A 17,824-nucleotide genomic window follows, 5' to 3' on the forward strand; every position below is an offset into this window, starting at 1 on the left:
AATTCCTAACCTGCAGGATAGCTACCTATCCATACCTCAGAAAAATGATCACCCCGTTGGAGTTTAGACTTATCTACAATGTGAAAAACACTGGGAGGGATTTAAGACCAGAAATAAAAATCAACAAGAAGGTGCATAAAAGGCAGTAAAGGAGACGCATATGAGGAGGAAGGTCAGAGGATAATCCATGTGGCCTAGACATAACTAACTGCAAACCAGAGGCATCACAACGCATGAATATTCAGTAAGGCTGTGAAAAGAAAGAGGACTCACGGCCTCTCCTTGCCACCAGTGACAATAAGTCCGTCTCGAAGGGTGGTGTACATGGCAAACACAGGCCCGTTGTGAGCTCTGGCCACGATTCTACACAATATGTGGTCTTTCCACACACAGACATCTCCACTGATGGTACCTGTAAACGTCAAGTTATTCTGAAAAGGAGTGGGGAAGGGGGAGATAAACTCATGAAAAGTTCAAATAGAGTTCAAACAGCAATTCTCTATGTAAGTGTGAGCCTATGTCGCCTTTTTTTTTTTTTTTGGTAGTGAAACAAGTAAAGTGTTTATTAGGAGGAAAAAGGGTACGTGTGGAGAGACACATGGGTGGACTCAGAGAGAGTCGCACTATGTCACCTTTTTGATACAGAGAGCATGGATGGCGGGAAAACAGTAGAGTCAAGAGTCTGAAAACCTGAACTCAAGGCTTAGCTTTGTTAGGGCCGTTTCCTTTTCCAGATCTTTTGCTTATTAGCTGGAATAACTTTGGTCAAGACTTTTAACCTCTATGAGTATCAACTTTTTCAGTGTAAAATGAGGGATTTCTAAGTCCCTAAGGTCTCTAAGGTCCCTTCCAATTCAAAAATGCTGTAATTCTAGTTTATATCATCTCTTTGGATTGCTTCCCTCTAGCTGCCCAAGAAATAACTTAAAGGTCATTAGTAACTGAGATTAAAAATAAGAATAGGAATAGGAAGTGAAAATAACTTTTATTAGGTTTGATAAAGTATTTTGTCATGGAAAGTAAAACTATTATCTGTAGCAAAGTTGTAGTTTTTCAGAAATTGTGTATGAAAATTAATATTTGCCATGATTTCTTAAAATCAAAATAGCAAAAGTTAATGCATTTCTGCAATGAATCCAAAATAAGATAAATCTGTTAAGGTACCAAAAATTTAAGAATGATTTAGGTGACTTTGAGAATTGCAATCCTCATATATAGTTCATTTATGCAAAAACTGGAGAAATCAAATCCTGCATTATGTGCTATTTTTGTCTCATTTTAGCTTCACTTTTAGAGCAACTTGTATAAGATCCTTCACCAAAAACAATATGGAAAGAACCAATAAGAAAATAAGATTTTGGATTGTATCAAAAACAAACAGATTTTCTTGAATCTTTCTGAGAATACTAGTTTGTACGCTTAATTTCCCTACAATTTAATATTACTTCAAATTCCTCAGCATTTATGCTTAATCTCTATATCTCATATTTGGAAAACAGTGATTATATTGGATTGGCCAAAAAGTGCCTTCAGTTTTTAAGTAAAAATAAAAGACACATTTTTCATTTTCACCAAGAACTTTACTGAACAACATATTCACCTTTTTGTTCCACCACCTTCTGCCATTTTTCAGGCAACTTCATAATTCCATCTTCCCAAAACTTTTTATCTTTTTGAGCAAAGAACTGTTCCAGGTGCCTTTTACAGTCTTCCAGGGAATTGAAATTTTTCCATTAAGAGAATTTTGCAAATACCTAAATAAATGGAAATCTGAAGGTGCAATGTCTGGTGAATACGGCAGATGAATCATAACTTCCCAGCCAAGCTGTAACAGTTTTTGCCTCGTCATCAAAGAAACATGCAGTCTTGTGTTATCCTGATGGAAGACTATGTGTTTTCTATTGACTAAGTCTGGATGCATTTCGTTGAGTGCTGCTTTCAGTTGATCTAACTGGGAGCAGTACTTGTTGGAATTAATCGTTTGGTTTTCCTGAAGGAGCTCATAATAGAGGACTCCCTTCCAATCCCACCATATACACAACATTACCTTGCCTTCTTTGGATGAAGACGGGCCTTTGGTGTAGTTGGTGGTGGTTCATTTCGTCTGTCCCACCATCTCTTCCATTCCACATTATTGTACAATATCCACTTTTCATAGCCCATCACAATTTATTTTAAAAAATGGAACATTGTCATTATGTTTAAGTAGAGAATCGCATGCAGAAGTACGGTCAAGGTTTTTTTTTGCTTAACTTATGTGGAACCCAAACATCAAAGCGATTCAAGCTGGTGCAAATGATTTTCAACACTTGATTTGGATATTTTGAGTATGTCGGCTATCTTCCTCGTGGTATAACGTTGATTGTTCTCAATTAATGTCTTGATTTGATCGCTATCAACTTCAACTGGTCTACCCGAACATGGAGCACTGTCCAGTGAGAAATCTCCAGCACAAAACTTCACAAACCACTTTTGACATGTTCAATCAGTCACAGCACCTTCTCCATACACTGCACAAATCTGTTTTTTGCATTTCAGTTGCGTTTTTATCTTTCTTGAAATAATAAAGCATAATAGGCCGAAAATGTTGCTTTTTTTCTTCCATCTTCAATATTAAAATGGCTACACAAAAATTCACCAATTTTGATAAGTCTTTTTTTAAATGCACGCTGATATGACAGCTGTCACATACAATCTAACAAAATTGTTTCTAATGAAGTTAAAGACAGCTAAGTGCTACTAGAGCCATCTTACAGAAAAAACTGAACGAACCTTTTGGCCAACTCAATACTTGTCATATAGGAGCATCTTTAATTCATGCCTTATCTGCGATTGGAATGTAAAAACTAACATTTTACTTCGCCTGCTCCTTTCATAGCCCCTAGCATAGAGGATGCTCAAAAAGGCTTAAACTGAACATCAACCCATTTTGTTATATGACAAAACATTCCCACTGATTGCACTGTTGCTTCAAACATAAGTCAATTATGACTAATATTCTTTTTTTTTAATGAAAATATTGAGAAGGCTTTTATTTAGGCAAAAGAACAGTGAACGTGCAATAGTATCACTCTTTTACTTGTAATTTCTAAAGGCTCCTCACATATGACTAACAGTCTAATCTTCAAGTTTATTTTCTATTGGGAATGGGCAATTGACTAAATAAGGAATTTTATACACAAAGAAAGTTAATGTACATGGGCATATTAAATGTCAAACACTTGAATGCATAAGTTTTTCTTCTGGAAAGGAATTACTGGTCTTGTATTAAGAATCTCCACAATATTTAACTGAAGTTCGACATAGCACAACCAGCACTTTCAATGGTCTCAAAAATATAAGTGTTCTTTAAGAATCTAGAATTATAATTTTCTTCCTTCAAGTATTACATACCCACATAAACACTTTAGTAAGAAAACCGACTTAGTTTTTTGATGCACCAAAGGATTTAAAAAGCCTGGCCAGGGCAAGGTATTAAAGGAAAGAGATGTGTCTTGTAAATCACAAGCCCAGGTGGAATGGGGGAGGGGAGGGGAGGAAATGGCTCTTGAACACTCTTCCTAGTAAACTAGACCAGGAACTGTGCTCGACTTCTTCCCTTTAATGAGAGACACTGGCCAAGAGCACTTCCAACTACATAATAAGCAGTGAGTTAAGATGATAGGAAGCAAAGGAAATCCTAAACCAAGTACCACCTTAAATACTAGAAAAATCACATTTCATGACTTATCTTTCTCCTATTCTGACAAATTATTAGAACCTAGGAGATTTAGGGTGACAGTTATAAAATTAATGAAGGCTTTTGAGAATGGCAGTGGCCCAAGGACTCAGATGTTTTATAATCCTTCTCCCTCGTTAACTTTCTTTCCCAGTCCCTGATTTCTGAAAGTATCAGAATTTGAAAGATGAAATATATGCATGACCAGGACATATGTAAGGATTAGTGGACTAGAGTGCCATATAAACAACATTCATGTGGTTCATCTATCTAAGGCAAGAAAATTCAAACTAGTCCAATTTGGGTAATTCACAGTTATACTACCACACGCATTTTAAGAAACATACTGCACCAAATGCAACAGCAAGCATGGTCTGCATCCGGGCATCTTGCAGTGTGCTCAGTAGCCCTTTTTTGCTAAGAAGAGCTCTTCCTGCCAATGTCCAGAACTTAACATGTTTTACTCCCACAGAGACAAACTGGGAATCTGAATCTGGTCGGAATTCTGCCACAAAAATACGTTGGTTGTGACCAGCTCTGCTGGCAATTTTGGCACCTGATAAAAAAGATACAACAAAATTTTCTAGGTTAGTATAAGAACTAAGCTAATTTTTACAGGATCAAACAGTTATTGAAAATATATAGTTCAAAAAATAAATGCTTATAAAAAGAGAGAGCAGGGAATTCCCTGGCGGTCCAGTGGTTAGACTCAGCGCTTTCACTGCTGAGGGCCCTCTGATCGGGGAACTAAGATTCCACAAGCTGCGCCGGCACGGCCCCCAAAAAAGAGAGAGGGCATGTCCCTTGCACTGCTACCTAGCAATCACATGACATACAATTACTAGTGTAGAGGGTCCTTTTTACATATTTTTGCAAGTGATGTGTGATTTATGGAAAGCTTCATTATAATTTAAGGGGCATTTTAGAAACCATATCTTATTTTTTTCTGTGTAGTTCTATGAATTTCACTTTTTATAATGGCTATGTAACCGAAAAGTTTTGTCCGAAATGTGTTAAAGTAATATTACCCTATTGCTGTTCCATTATCACTTAACAATATAATTCATCGCATTCTTGAGTAAGATCCTCTATAACCAACCAAATAATAATTAGCAAGACACTTACATGCATAGTTTCTTACTGAAAGGAAAGAACAGTGAATCATTTATAATATTAATAACTTTCATTAGTTTATACTTTGTTTACAATTTCACTGGGTTTTGAAAGTGGAACATACCTACAACTGTGTATGGGTATTGAGTAGGGCTCAATAGTGAATAATGGTTTCAATCACCAAGTTAACACAAATATGAAACAGAAAATTCCTATCACCCCATTTTTATTTTTTAAAATTACAAAGAAAAAAAAATCCTACCTTCCTGCCATCTCCAAATGGTAACTGTATGTTCTGGGTCTAGCCCCACAGATAGCAAGAGTTTACCAGTAGCACTGAAACTGACTGAACACACTCCCTTTGAATGGTAGCATCTTAGTATCGATAAAGTCCGCTTGTTCACTGCATCCCAGATGTGGATGGAAGGAGCTGTAGCTAAACAAAGATAAAATCCAAAAGTTGTAACACACCTATTACAAATGTTTCCATTTCTAAGGCTGATGCATACTCATCTCTGAAACACAGGAAAAATATGTACCAAAGAAAGACAGTGTACTTAATAAAAAGTAGCTCAAAACTAAGACTGAATTGAAAAGAAAGAAAGAAAAGGGAAGAGAAAGGAAAGGAAGGGAGAAAAATACAGACTACTTCCTCAGGCTATAGTCCAAATTGCACTTTTGAGAAAATAGCATTTAGACAAGCAAATTAGGCAATCACAACTTTAAAGAACTTTTCAAAAAATAATGCATGTTTTAGATACACGTTAAATCTTTATATAATTATGTGCAGAAATATACAAACATTATACACTTATGAAATACCAGGATATATTTACTACCTATGTTATATGAAGGAGAGATAGAAAGTAAATACAAACTGAGAAAGGCAATAGGTAGGAAACCACCTGAATAGATCACAAAGGAAATCTTTAACTGGATAGGCATATATCTGGTAAAAAACTAATAAGTTCATATCACTTTATAAGACAGTAGTTTTTTTTTTTTTTAAACAGGATTTCATGGAAGAAATTAAACTGCTAATCTTTTAAAAAAATTATATTTGTTGTTTTTTTTCTTTTTTAGATTTTTAAATTTATCTTGTCCAGCCTGTTTCTACTGCTTAAAAAGTTTTCCCAGTTCTCTGTATTTCCTACGTTAAAAAACCATAGCTTTGGACTGTCCTTTTTTCATGAATTGCACCCTATAAAAAGGAATAGGTAAGTCAATTCAGCAGCTAATTCAGTCTCAGAACATAAGTACTTTTAGTAAAATAATCAAAATATGGAAGTGCATTTGCTTCAAATTATAAATCTGGTACAAATATTGCAAAAATAGAGAAATATTACGAAAAGATGAGCCACCCCCCCTTAAAATCATTCGATGCAGAAAGAAATTGTGGTCTCTAAAGAAAATATTCTGATGAATTTAGACTATATTATGTACCATCTACAATTTATAGTATACCATGATAAATTAAATCTGACAGTTCTTCAAACAAAGTTGTTACAATATATTAACTCAGGGAATTAAATTTAAGTATCATTAAGTAAAAATCATTCAAAGATTTATGCAACTGTAAAAAAAATCAAAACTACATGGAAATAGACATAAAAATTTACCATATAATAGAGTATTTATGTGTGAAAAATTGACCACAATAATTAAAGCACTGGACTAAAATTAGAATGTTCCTCATTCAATAAATGTCAAAGGATATGAGGGACGGGTAAACTTAATTCAGTAAGGAACGCCAGATGGTTTAAATGTAAAATATGTATATATATACATATGTGCTGGAGATCATTCCATAACATTTTGTCAGTGCTAAATATTATATAGGTCTTCTGTAATACAGAAACATTTTTATATATTTACAAAAAGAACCTCTGGGCAACCCATATACTATATTTGTCTAAATGTGATGATGTAGATAATGAATTTTCAAGAAATATCACTTATTTAATATTCTCCAAATTTAATATTCCACAAATTACAAAGAATTACATTTATCTAAAATTTAAATAGCAAGTAATTTTAAGTAAACTGAATTAGTGAGCTTTTCAAACTTCTATAAAAAATCAAATGAGATGGTAAGAAGCTTATACCAAGAATTTACATCTTAAAACATATAGGTATGACAATGTTATGGGATTGTTACACATTTAGAGTGTCCAAAACTTACATCAGTAACAATATTTAAGATTTAAATTACTGGACCTTCTCAAGGCCTAACTTACTAAAGAAAGACTGAATTACGCTCATTAAGTATATTTTATTTTCTCCTGTAATTTGAAAGTGGTCATTGCTAGAGTAACACAGATACTACTCTTATTTCTCGCCTTCCTGTAGGCTACCAGACAGGACTGCCCATCATGGGCAAGGCATGTTACCAGGGACATCTCATTCTTTCTGATCCCTGTTTCTAGGCAGTTATGTTTCCCTATGAACTCAGGCTCAGAGAAGTTAAGTTACTTGGCCTAGGTCACACAACTCAGAGCTGGCAGAGCCAGCAGAGGTGTGCTATTGTCAGCACCCAGGTTCTATTCTCACTCTTTCCACACCAACCTGTCTCCAGAAAATCAATCCCACGAACTTTTCATAACCATTCTTGACTCTTAGTCTCCAGTATAGAGATGCCATAAGGGTCCCTTAAAATTACAAATGGATCTCATAATAATCAAAGTTTTAAAGGATATTCTTTTTTCATCCCTTAGTTTGCCTTCGATGCGGCATAGAAAACACTATATTTTAAAAACAAAGTTTTAATATGGACCATTAAGTGTGCCAACTGTATTTTGCCCTTTGGTTCCTATAGTGGACAACTCTTTTCTGTACACCCAGCATCCATTCCTCCTTCCTTCTTAATAAAGCTCCAGTTTTATTCAGGAATCCATGCCTTCCTCATGCAATGCAAGTGATTCAGGGGAAAGACACTGCGTGCTCAGCTAACTGTCTGAGCCCGTTGTGATAACACCCCCTCATACCCCACAACCCTCACCCTCCCATTCCCCCGCCCCTGACATTAGTGATTCAGTTCAGTAATCCAGATTCAAGCCAAGAGCACACAGTATCCCCAGATCAGGGTCTTCTTAGTACAGGGCTTTGCTCACATCTTAAAATGACTCAATCAGGCTAAAAGGAAGCACTCATTTTAGGTCATAGTTTCGAAAGAAGTTTTTATCCTCTTTCCCACTTGATGAAAAAGCAAGGAAGCATGTAACTCCAACTGCTACTGGCAGCCCTTTTATAACACAAATACCACAGCCTTATGGGTGAAGCCAATGCTGAGAGGATGGCAGAGCAGAAGAGATAGGAAGCAGCACACCGTGGAGCTCCTGAATCAGCAAATGCAGGAGACCGCCCTCCCACTCCACTCTTGTGTGATAGTAAATTTCCTTATTTTCTGTCATTAGAGGGCTCATGGAAAATCACTAAAGTCACTTAATGGACAACTGCCTATCAGGACAAATAGTAACCTAGACCAGAGAGAGGTCTCCTTGAGTTGCTTTAAGGATCAAAAATGTCAAATTCTTACCTCCTGACACAGTCTTGAGTGGGCTGAAAAAACTTTGTCAGAGACAAAAGATATTCCCTTAGTGTCTACTCAAAACACATCTACTGTATTCAAATGGTAATTATACCATATCTTTTCTAATATATATATTTTCTCTCCCACATTCCAAAGTGATGATTCCAAAACTCTTCCCCCACCTACTTCACCATCTCCTCACTCTCAGCTGATGAAATAAAAGCCATCAGAGAGGAGGTTCCTTATTTTCCCACCTCCAAATCTACCAGTTTTCTTGCATTTGAACCTACACTCCCTTCATTCCTTATGACTGTAGGCAATTTCTCCCTGCCCATCTATTTCTTCCAAAGTATTCCCCCATCTCATTTAGCCAGCTGCTCAAGCAAAAAATTAATTTAGTCCTGACTCCTTACTTTCTCTCATGCCCCCTCATCCAATTTATCAAAAAAAACCTGGATTTACCTCTAAGATACAGTCCATATTTATCTAGTTCTCTTCATTTTCACTCCTAACACCCTAGTTTAAAATGTCTTTTGCTCGGACTACTATGATAGCCTCCTAGTTTTCTGGAGGCTCTTTCCCCTTTATATTCCTAATAGTGCAGAGAGTGATTTCCTCAAAGGATAAACTAGATCACAGGGCTTCCCTGGTGGCGCAGTGGTTGAGAATCCGCCTGCCAGTGCAGGGTACACGGGTTCCAGCCCTGGTCCCGGAAGATCCCACGTGCCATGGAGCAACTAAGCCCGTGCGCCACAACTACTGAGCCTGCGCTCTAGAGCCCACGAGCCACAACTACTGAGCCCACACACCACAACTACTGAAGCCCGCGTGCCTAGAGCCCATGCTCCGCAATGAGAAGCCACCGCAATGAGAAGCCCGCGTACCGCAACGAAGACTAGCCCCTGCTCGCCACAAGTAGAGAAAAGCCCGCGCGCAGCAATGAAGACCCAACGCAGCCAAAAATAAATAAATAAATAAATAAAATAAATAAAAATTAGATCCCATAACTCCCTTGCTTAAAACTCTCCAATGATGGACTCTGTGCTTAGCACGAATCCAAACTCCTCTCCGTGATTGGCAAAGCCCTACGTGACCGACTCCTGCCCCTCTCTAGGTTCAACTTAGAGGCCTTACTGCAGTCACACGGACCTTCCTGTTTCTCGATTCAGCTTTAGGGCCTCCCCAGGAGGGAGTTAACAGAAGCAGGACTGAGGTGACTATCACTAGAATGGCCTGCTTGCTAGTGTGTAAGAACTTGACTTTTGAAATGTTCCCTATGTTGATAAGGTTATTTTGTCCACGGGGGGCACTGAATACCTGCTTTCTTCTGGGACTATGGTATTTTAGTAGTTGTGGCTTTGTGTCTATGTGACCAGCCCCCAGTAAAAACCTTGGTCTCCGAGTCTTCAGTGGGTTTCCCTGGGCAGAAACACTGCACCTGCATTGATATATCTGGCTGCTGGTAGAAGAAGCAGGTTCTGTGTGACCCCTGGAGGAGTGTTTTGGAAGAGACATAGAAAGCCTGTGCCTCGATCCTCTAGGCTCCACCTGATGTGTCTTTTTCCCTTGCTGATCATTGTAATAAGCTACAGCACCGTAACTATCTCTGGGTCCTGTGATTCCTTCTAGTGAATCACTGAATGTGTGGGTGGTCGTAGGATTCCCAACCAGGCCTCAGCCTAGAGCCCCCAGATCACCCTTCAGGTATCGTTGTTTTGTATCATTCTTGGCCTAGCTAAATGTTACCACCTCTGAAAAAACACTCTGTTTTGTTGCCATCGCCCTATTTGTTGTTTTTATCACATTTATCACCATCTTAGATCATGTTATTTAAAAACAAAGTACTTATTTATTGCCTGTCTCCCTCTAAAGCAGAAGTCAGCAACTTTCACTGTAAAGGGTCAGATAAGAGACAAAATGCAAGGTATTATGCAGGTACTTGTGTAATAAAAGAAAACAAATTTTCACAAAATTTTTATTGATGAAATTCATTGAGTGAAAATTTTTATAATATAGATCTATTAATGAGAATGAAATTTTTTGGGGGGGATAATTCACTTAAGTGGGGTTCAAAATCAGAGTTTGTTTTTTTAAAAAAATTACAAATGTCCATCTGATAATGATCTATAATAATTTTCAACTGTGAAAATGTCTCACACAGATAGGTACTGTCAAATATGAATATCATCCAAAAGCATAGGATTTTAATTGAGCATATTAATCACTTGGAAGGCATTCAGAAAATTCTATTAGAGTCTTATCTTGATATTTGCCTTTTAGCATTTATTACATTGCAGAATAATAACTTTAAATTGAAGGTTAGGTGGAAGTTCCTCAATTGTACAGTTAAACAGATTTTTTAAATATGGAAATTTTCTCTATGCGTGTATCAAGATCTAAAAAATGCTGCTGGAACTGTAACTTGAGCCCAGAAAATACATTTGCTGCAAATTTGTGTGGGAATGGGAATCTCACTTCTTGTCTTCATTTTTGACAGTATGAGAAGTATATAGAGAAGTTTGGCGTTACTTGTGATTCAAAGATTAGTTGTCATCAAATGACTTTCCTGCAGTATAAGTTTCACATATAAGCACTGTAATTGAAATTTCAGGTTGTAATTGTAATTTCCCTGTAATTTCAGGTTGAATCGTTAAGAAACATTATCAAGTATGCAGCAAAAACTAATTTCCAAAGCCACTGAGTTTTCCATAACAGAGACTGAGGGCAGTTCTCACTCAGAAAAATTTCAGTCCTGGCTCTGAGCTACAGAAATTGCCAAAAAAAAAAAAAAAAAAAAATCCAAAATGTTACCACTGCTAAACCACTGAACTGCTGTGGGGATAGGGCAAGTCAGGACTTTCACCTTCTATTTCTAACATAAATTAACGGAACTGATGATGGTTAAGTCTATGAGAGCTAACAAAATTAACTGTTGACTCTCAATAACAAAATATTGAAGTTCAATTACACATGATAGATTGAAATATTTTCCATAAACCACCTGCTGACAAATAATACAATGAATAGCCATAAATGCCTTAAATGATTATAAGCCTTTTAAATTTAATCACCTATCCCCTTTTCTGCTCTAGCTCCACAGATATTTTTACCACCATCAGCTGTAATACATCTTAGCAGATTCCACTTCAGGTTGTACTAAATTCATGTTTTCTTAACTTATTTGAAAATATTATCTTTTGTAGTTGTTCCATGGGCACCATTCATAGAGGCAAACTTCAGTCACTTAAAAGTCTGCACTGATTCCTCAAATAAACAACTGGCAACATTTGTCAACCCATCAAGAGCCAAGGGAAACCATTAAAAATCATCTGCCTTTTTTTGGTCTTGTTTTTAGTGACTACTGATGTTGTTCCCAATGTCCTCAGTTCTTTTAGCAATGGTTTTTTGCCAAAAAGCTAATAGTCTTAAGTTTATTTTCTCTGGACACTTGTTCGTTGCAATCAAACGTGATTTAATTAACTCACAGTAATAAACAGCTTTTCTTGATTAGCTAACAAATGAGTCATTCAGAACCTTACTTAGGATGTAGCCACATTTTATTTTTTTTTTGAAGAAATTCTGTTGTGATGAGATATTGTTTTAAAGTTTCTAATTTTTCTGATTTTTGCTTTCCTGTGAACTGGGAATACTGTGATAAAGTTTAGTGTGAAAATGTTGACATATATTGTATTCTTTCAGCACAGTTATAGTAACATTGCATAATAAACACAATGTTTTACCAACTAATTTCATAACAACATAATCCACACTTCACTGTGCCTTTTGAGTTTGACATTCAAAGTCTATTTTCCTTTCCCCTCCCTTGTTTTGACATGATAGATATACACTGGTTAAAAAACAAAAAAATGGCAGCAATGTGGATAGACCTAGAGAATAGCATATTTAGTGAAGTAAGTCAGATAGAGAAAGACAAATACGGTATGACATGACCTATATGTAGAATCTAAAAAACAATACAAACGAATGTATATGTAAAACAGAAACAGACTCACAGACATAGAAAACAAACCAGTGGTTACCTAAGGAGAGAGGAAAGAGGGGAGGGGCAAATTAGGGGTACGATATTAAGAGATACAAACTGCTTTGTATAAAATAGGTAAGGATATATTGTATAGCACAGGGTAATTATAGCCATTATCTTGTAATAACTTTTAGTGGAGTATAAGCTGTAAAAAAATGAATCACAATGCTGTACACCTGAAACTAATATAATGTTGTACATCAACTATACTTCAACAACAAAAAAATGTTGTGGAATAGCAATACACGCAGCACTCAAAACCTGTCAAGTTTTAAAACAGAATCACTGCAATTTGTAGTGTGCTAAGCAGCAGTGGAAAGCAATGAGAGTGTTATAAACAGTCTCTGTTGCAACTATTCAACTCTGCCATTAAAGCACAAAAGCTGCCATAGACAATATGTAACTGAATGAGCATGGCTGTGTCCAATAAAACTTTATCTATGGATACTGAAATCTGAATTTCATATACTTGATTTCATGTTTTGTGAAATTTTATTCTTCCCGTGTTATTTTCCAACGACTTAAATTAATAAAAACTATACTCAATCATGGGCTGTACAAAAACAGGTGCTGGACTAGATTTGGCCCAAGGGCTGTAGTTTGCTAACCCCTGCTCTTGAGTATAGACCAAGAGAGCAAGGACCTTGCCTGTTGTGTTGAATAAATTTGTAGTTTAATAGTCAAATCACAAAATCATGCTTTACCCTGGAAGAGGGGAGGGAAATGGATACAAATCACATAAATTGGTAGAAATCAAATAAATGTTTTCTTATCAAACTGCTAATTCTTACTATATTAGGTAAACTGAAATACAGTTGAAAAGCCTAGTTATTATAATATCTAAAAACAACAGACATGCATTGCTCATCTAACAGCTTTTTAACTTCACAAAGCCACGGTCAAAATCAATAATAAAAAGTTATTTTCAAATCTTTAAATGCTCTGTTGATCTAGTATGTGCAATAATTAAGATGGTTACATAAAAATAATAAATTTAAAAAAAATTTTATTTCTAGGCAATAAAATTTATTGATTCACATTTAAGATCGAGTTTTAGCCCCACCTTTATTCTTACCAGCTATGTGATATTGGCGAGTTAATATCTACTATGAAGAATTCTTGTGATGACTTACAACAATGTTGGGCACACTAAGAAGGTCAAAATATATTAGCTTTTTTTAAAAAAAACTTATTATTGCAGACAGGGCTCAGCATCATGACATTAAAATGCTGTGTTCTTAATTTTAAAAAAATCCAAAATAGGTTCAAGTATCTTATTACTCTATAAAAATTTGGGCTATCATTACTTAACAATATGACTGAAATAGAAAATGATTAATTTCCTTACCTGACATGTCTGCTGAATCACCTATAATGGAAAAATAGCAGAATAATAATTATCCATAAATACTATAAGCAAAATTTGTAAAAACTCAATTATCATAAAATGATAATTTTAAGTAATTTAAATAATTGTTATATACAAAATTAATTTTATTATGCAAAATTGAGTACACTGTAAGTAAAGCCACTAATTTCAATTATATATGCATATTAACATTCTATGCATATGACCTTTCAATCTTTGGATCAATATTTTCTTTATATATAGTGAGTTACATGAAATTTTAAATATAACAACTTAAAATAATATTGATATGGTTTAAAATTGATCTGACTTTATTTTGGTTTAAAAAATGCCCTGTTAATAGATCCTTTGGGCTTTAATGGATCTCTACATGCAGGGAAGAATTAGATCTAAACCTTCTGAGAGAAATGATGGCAAAAGTTAGCATGTAACTCAAGAAAAAAAAAAAGCTCTTAATTCAGGCCACAAATTAACCCCTTTCTTATTTTTTTTTAATTAAACATTTTCTGTATGAGTAAAAGATTGCCAAAAAAGAAAACACAAAACTCATTATATTTGCAGTGGAAATACTTATTAACCACAATTTTAGAAGCAATAGTCTATTGCAAGAAAGAAAGCAGAAAAATTTAGGAATCTTTTCAAGATAGATGATTGTTCTGTGCTTTGGTAGAGCTTTATATCCCTATGAAATAATTATTTCAATGACATATGTAGACCTATCATATCCTGACCTGGAATACAAGAGAAAAGGTAATGAAGTACTTGACTCTGCTGAACAGACCAGTCAGGATATACCACTTTTAGTTTTGAACATGCTCTGATAACAACCAAATGATGAGAGGACTTGACACTATGTCACATGAAGAATGGTTTAAAGACTGAGGGTGTTTGGTTTTGGCGATCAGGCTTATCCCAGAATATCTGCAGGGCCTGGGACAATTAAGAGTACAGATAAAGACCTAAACATCACAGGTCTAAATATTCTGGGTGCCCCAAAATGAGGACCAGTGAATTGCAATGAAAGAGAAACAAATTTCGGTTCTATATGAAGAAGCACTTTATAACAGAGCTTCCTGGGCTTCCCTCATGGCGCAGTGGTTAAGAATCTGCCTGCCAATGCAGGGGACACGGGTTCGAACCCTGGTCTGGGAATATCTCACATGCCATGGAAAAACTAAGCCCGTGTGCCGCAACTACTGAGCCTGCACTCTAGAGCCCACAAGCCACAACTACTGAGTCCGCATGCCACAACTCCTGAAGTCCGCGTGCTTAGAACCCACGCACCGCAACGAAGAGCAGCCCCTGCTCGCCACTCGAGAAAGCCTGCGCGCAGCAACAAAGACCCAATGCAGCCAAAAATAAATAAGTTTATTAAAAAAAACAAACCAGAGCTTCCTAAGGAGAGGTTAGGTTACTCTGTTAGGCATCAAGTGATAATGGGGTTCAAGCACATGTAGGAGGATCCTTAATCAAATATGTAACAAAGGAAATTCAAACATCTAATGATAGACAGCTAGGGATGGATAAAATGATATATTTGGCTCTGAGATTCCAAGAAAAAAGAAAAGTTTGAATGTAACTGGCTAAAATACCACAAAAGCAAATATTTCAGTACCTCTATGATTTATATGACTTTTTAACAAAGAGAACCATATACATTTTATAAAGTGTTTTCATACTTTGTGGGTTTTAAACAAGCCTGGCAGGCAAAGTAACTACTGATTCAGTTTTCTTTAGGTTCAGAAGAGAAAAAGTCTCTTACTCTTTGATCTTCTCTTGAGTCTTTCTTACACTTAATTAGTCATCAGTAAAGAATTTTATGTCTTGTGGAATGGTACAAGTAGGGCAAGGCACAGAACTACATACATGATCTAAAATCCACCTCTGTACTGCCTGAACTTTGACTTGGAAGGACAGAGAGGGGGAGATAATTAGCCATTCCACATTCTCTATAGTGTTGCCTTTCAACAAAAGGGAAAGAATACAAAAAATATCAAATCATGCATTTGAAACTAACATAATATTTTATGTCAATTATATCTCAATTTTAAAAAAGGAAAGAAGTAGAGAAGGTCAAATTTCATGAAAGATTAATTTGTGACCACAATATTTCTTAATCAAAAGAGAAAACTATAGCCCTAATATGTTAAACAAAGTTGCTTTTTTAAAGGGAGAAAAGGGGAAAGAAAAGGAGAAGGAGCAAAGCTGGGAAATGGAGGAACCATGCCTTCTAGGATTCTATTCATAGAATGTAAATTCCACTAACAGAGATTTTGTCTTTTTTTGTAAGCTGCACCAAGCACCAAGAACAATACCTTGCACGTGGCAGATACTCAGTAAATTTGTTGAATAAATGAACTTAATAAAAATTAACTGATCAATAACTATATGCCAAGAGGCACTAAACATGATGCTTTCATGACCAAAATGGTAACTTGGTCTCTTATTCCTCATGCAAAGTGAAAAGAAGACTTCAATTTCAAAAACTTAGTGTGAAAACGGGCTATATCTACGTATTTATATTCAAAGATTAGAAAGGCTGGATCAAGAGGCAGAATAGAAGGATGTGGAGCTCACCTTCTACAAATACATCAGAACTACATCTACATGTGGAACCCTTCTCACAGAATACCTGCTGAACGCCGGCAGATCTCATAAAACCAAAGTTGCAAGAAAGATCACCACGTAACCAGGTAGGATGAAAGAAAAAAAAAAAAAAAAAAGAAGAATCAGGACGGGACCTGTGCCCCTGGCAGAGAGCTATGAAAGAGGAAAGATTCCCTCACCCTGGGAAGTCTCTTCACTGGTGGTGAGATCAGCTGGGACAGAAAGGGAGCTTCAGAGGCTCAGAGAAGATTACAGCAGCCGGTTTACAGCAGGCGGAACAGATAGAGACCAACACAGAGGGTCCTGGCCACCTCCCTGCCCTCCCCAGCCTGAGATGCGCATTTGCTGGTGTGTGTGGGGGGGCTGGGCGCTGAAACTTGGGTTTCAGAGGACAGATCTGGGGAGAGGACTGGGGTTGGTTGTGTGGAGACAACTTGAAGGGGCTGAAGTGTGGTCCAAGCCACAATCAGGGGTGTGCGCAGGAAGGAGCTTGGGTCTGCCACTGAAGTCCCACTGTTAATGCTTGAAGGGAGGGGCAGGGCCCCTGCCATAGCAGCCTCCTATTCTTGGAGTGCTCATGGCGGGCGCAGCTCTGCCTCTGTGAGCTCTGGGAGAGTGTAAGCACCAGAGGATTGTCCATACTTGGAGGCAGGGCTGAAATCCAAACCGATCCCCAGGGGCCATGTGACTTTGGAAGCAGGGCTGAAATCTGAGTGTCCCAGCGGTTGTGGGATCTGTGAATTTAGGCACTTTGTAAACTCAGTGCCCGTGGGACATCCAAGCAGATTACTGGTGATCTCGTGGATGGGGCGGGTCCAGCGATAGTGGCTGTGGGCTTTGCCACAGTCTGGGCTGACTCAGTAGCTCTACGATGGGTCCAGGTGCAAGACTCTGGCAGTCCCGGTACCTGATCTCAGCAGTTCTGTACCAAGGGATCTGTGCTAGTGGCTTTGTGAGCACAGCACCTGAGGGACACCCGGGACAACTGCCTGAATTCCCATGGTTGAGGTGGGGCCGAGGGCAGTGCCAAAACAGTGTCCTTTGTGAATCCACACAACGGGTGACAGGCAACATCACAGAGCGCCCTTCCTGATGGACAGCTCCTACAAAGGAATACTCAGTGGCTCCTGTCCCTGCTCCAGCCCCACCTACCTCACACTGCAGTTCAGAAACGGATCTGGGGGTGTCTACTCCAACAAGTGGGGAGCAGACCTTGCCCCCAACAGGGCTGTGACAAGCACAGACCAAAGAGGAGGGCCCATTCAACATCCAGTGCAGGCTCTGGTCACCACAACAATAATTACACCCCCTATCAAGGGGATAATGGCCAACACACACTGAGGAAAGATGTGGCAGGTATCCATAGTAAAAACAGCCCTTGCACTAAAAATATTAGACTCATGGAGCATACACAGGGACACTTCCACATAAAAAGCCCTTCAGGAC

At 37.3% G+C, this 17,824-nt stretch overlaps 1 protein-coding gene across 7 annotated transcripts in view; it reads right to left on the reverse strand.

Moving 5' to 3' along the window:
- EML5 (EMAP like 5) overlaps window positions 1-17,824 on the reverse strand; it is a 168,314-nt gene that overhangs the window by 11,030 nt on the left and 139,460 nt on the right. For 4 of the 7 annotated variants that reach the window (XM_059914794.1, XM_059914793.1, XM_059914791.1 and 1 more), the window contains 4 exons: window positions 13,751-13,771; window positions 5,094-5,267; window positions 4,066-4,274; window positions 274-431 (listed from right to left, as the gene is read on the reverse strand). In XM_059914794.1, coding sequence (XP_059770777.1) covers window positions 274-431; window positions 4,066-4,274; window positions 5,094-5,267; window positions 13,751-13,771 — 562 coding nt within the window. The remainder of the gene's footprint in view (window positions 1-273; window positions 432-4,065; window positions 4,275-5,093; window positions 5,268-13,750; window positions 13,772-17,824) is intronic. The other 3 variants (XR_009500978.1, XM_059914792.1, XM_059914795.1) reach the window with 3 other exon arrangements.

The sequence above is a fragment of the Balaenoptera ricei genome, chromosome 2 (assembly GCF_028023285.1).
Source record: "Balaenoptera ricei isolate mBalRic1 chromosome 2, mBalRic1.hap2, whole genome shotgun sequence".
In the NCBI taxonomy this organism is placed as follows: Eukaryota; Metazoa; Chordata; class Mammalia; order Artiodactyla; family Balaenopteridae; genus Balaenoptera; species Balaenoptera ricei.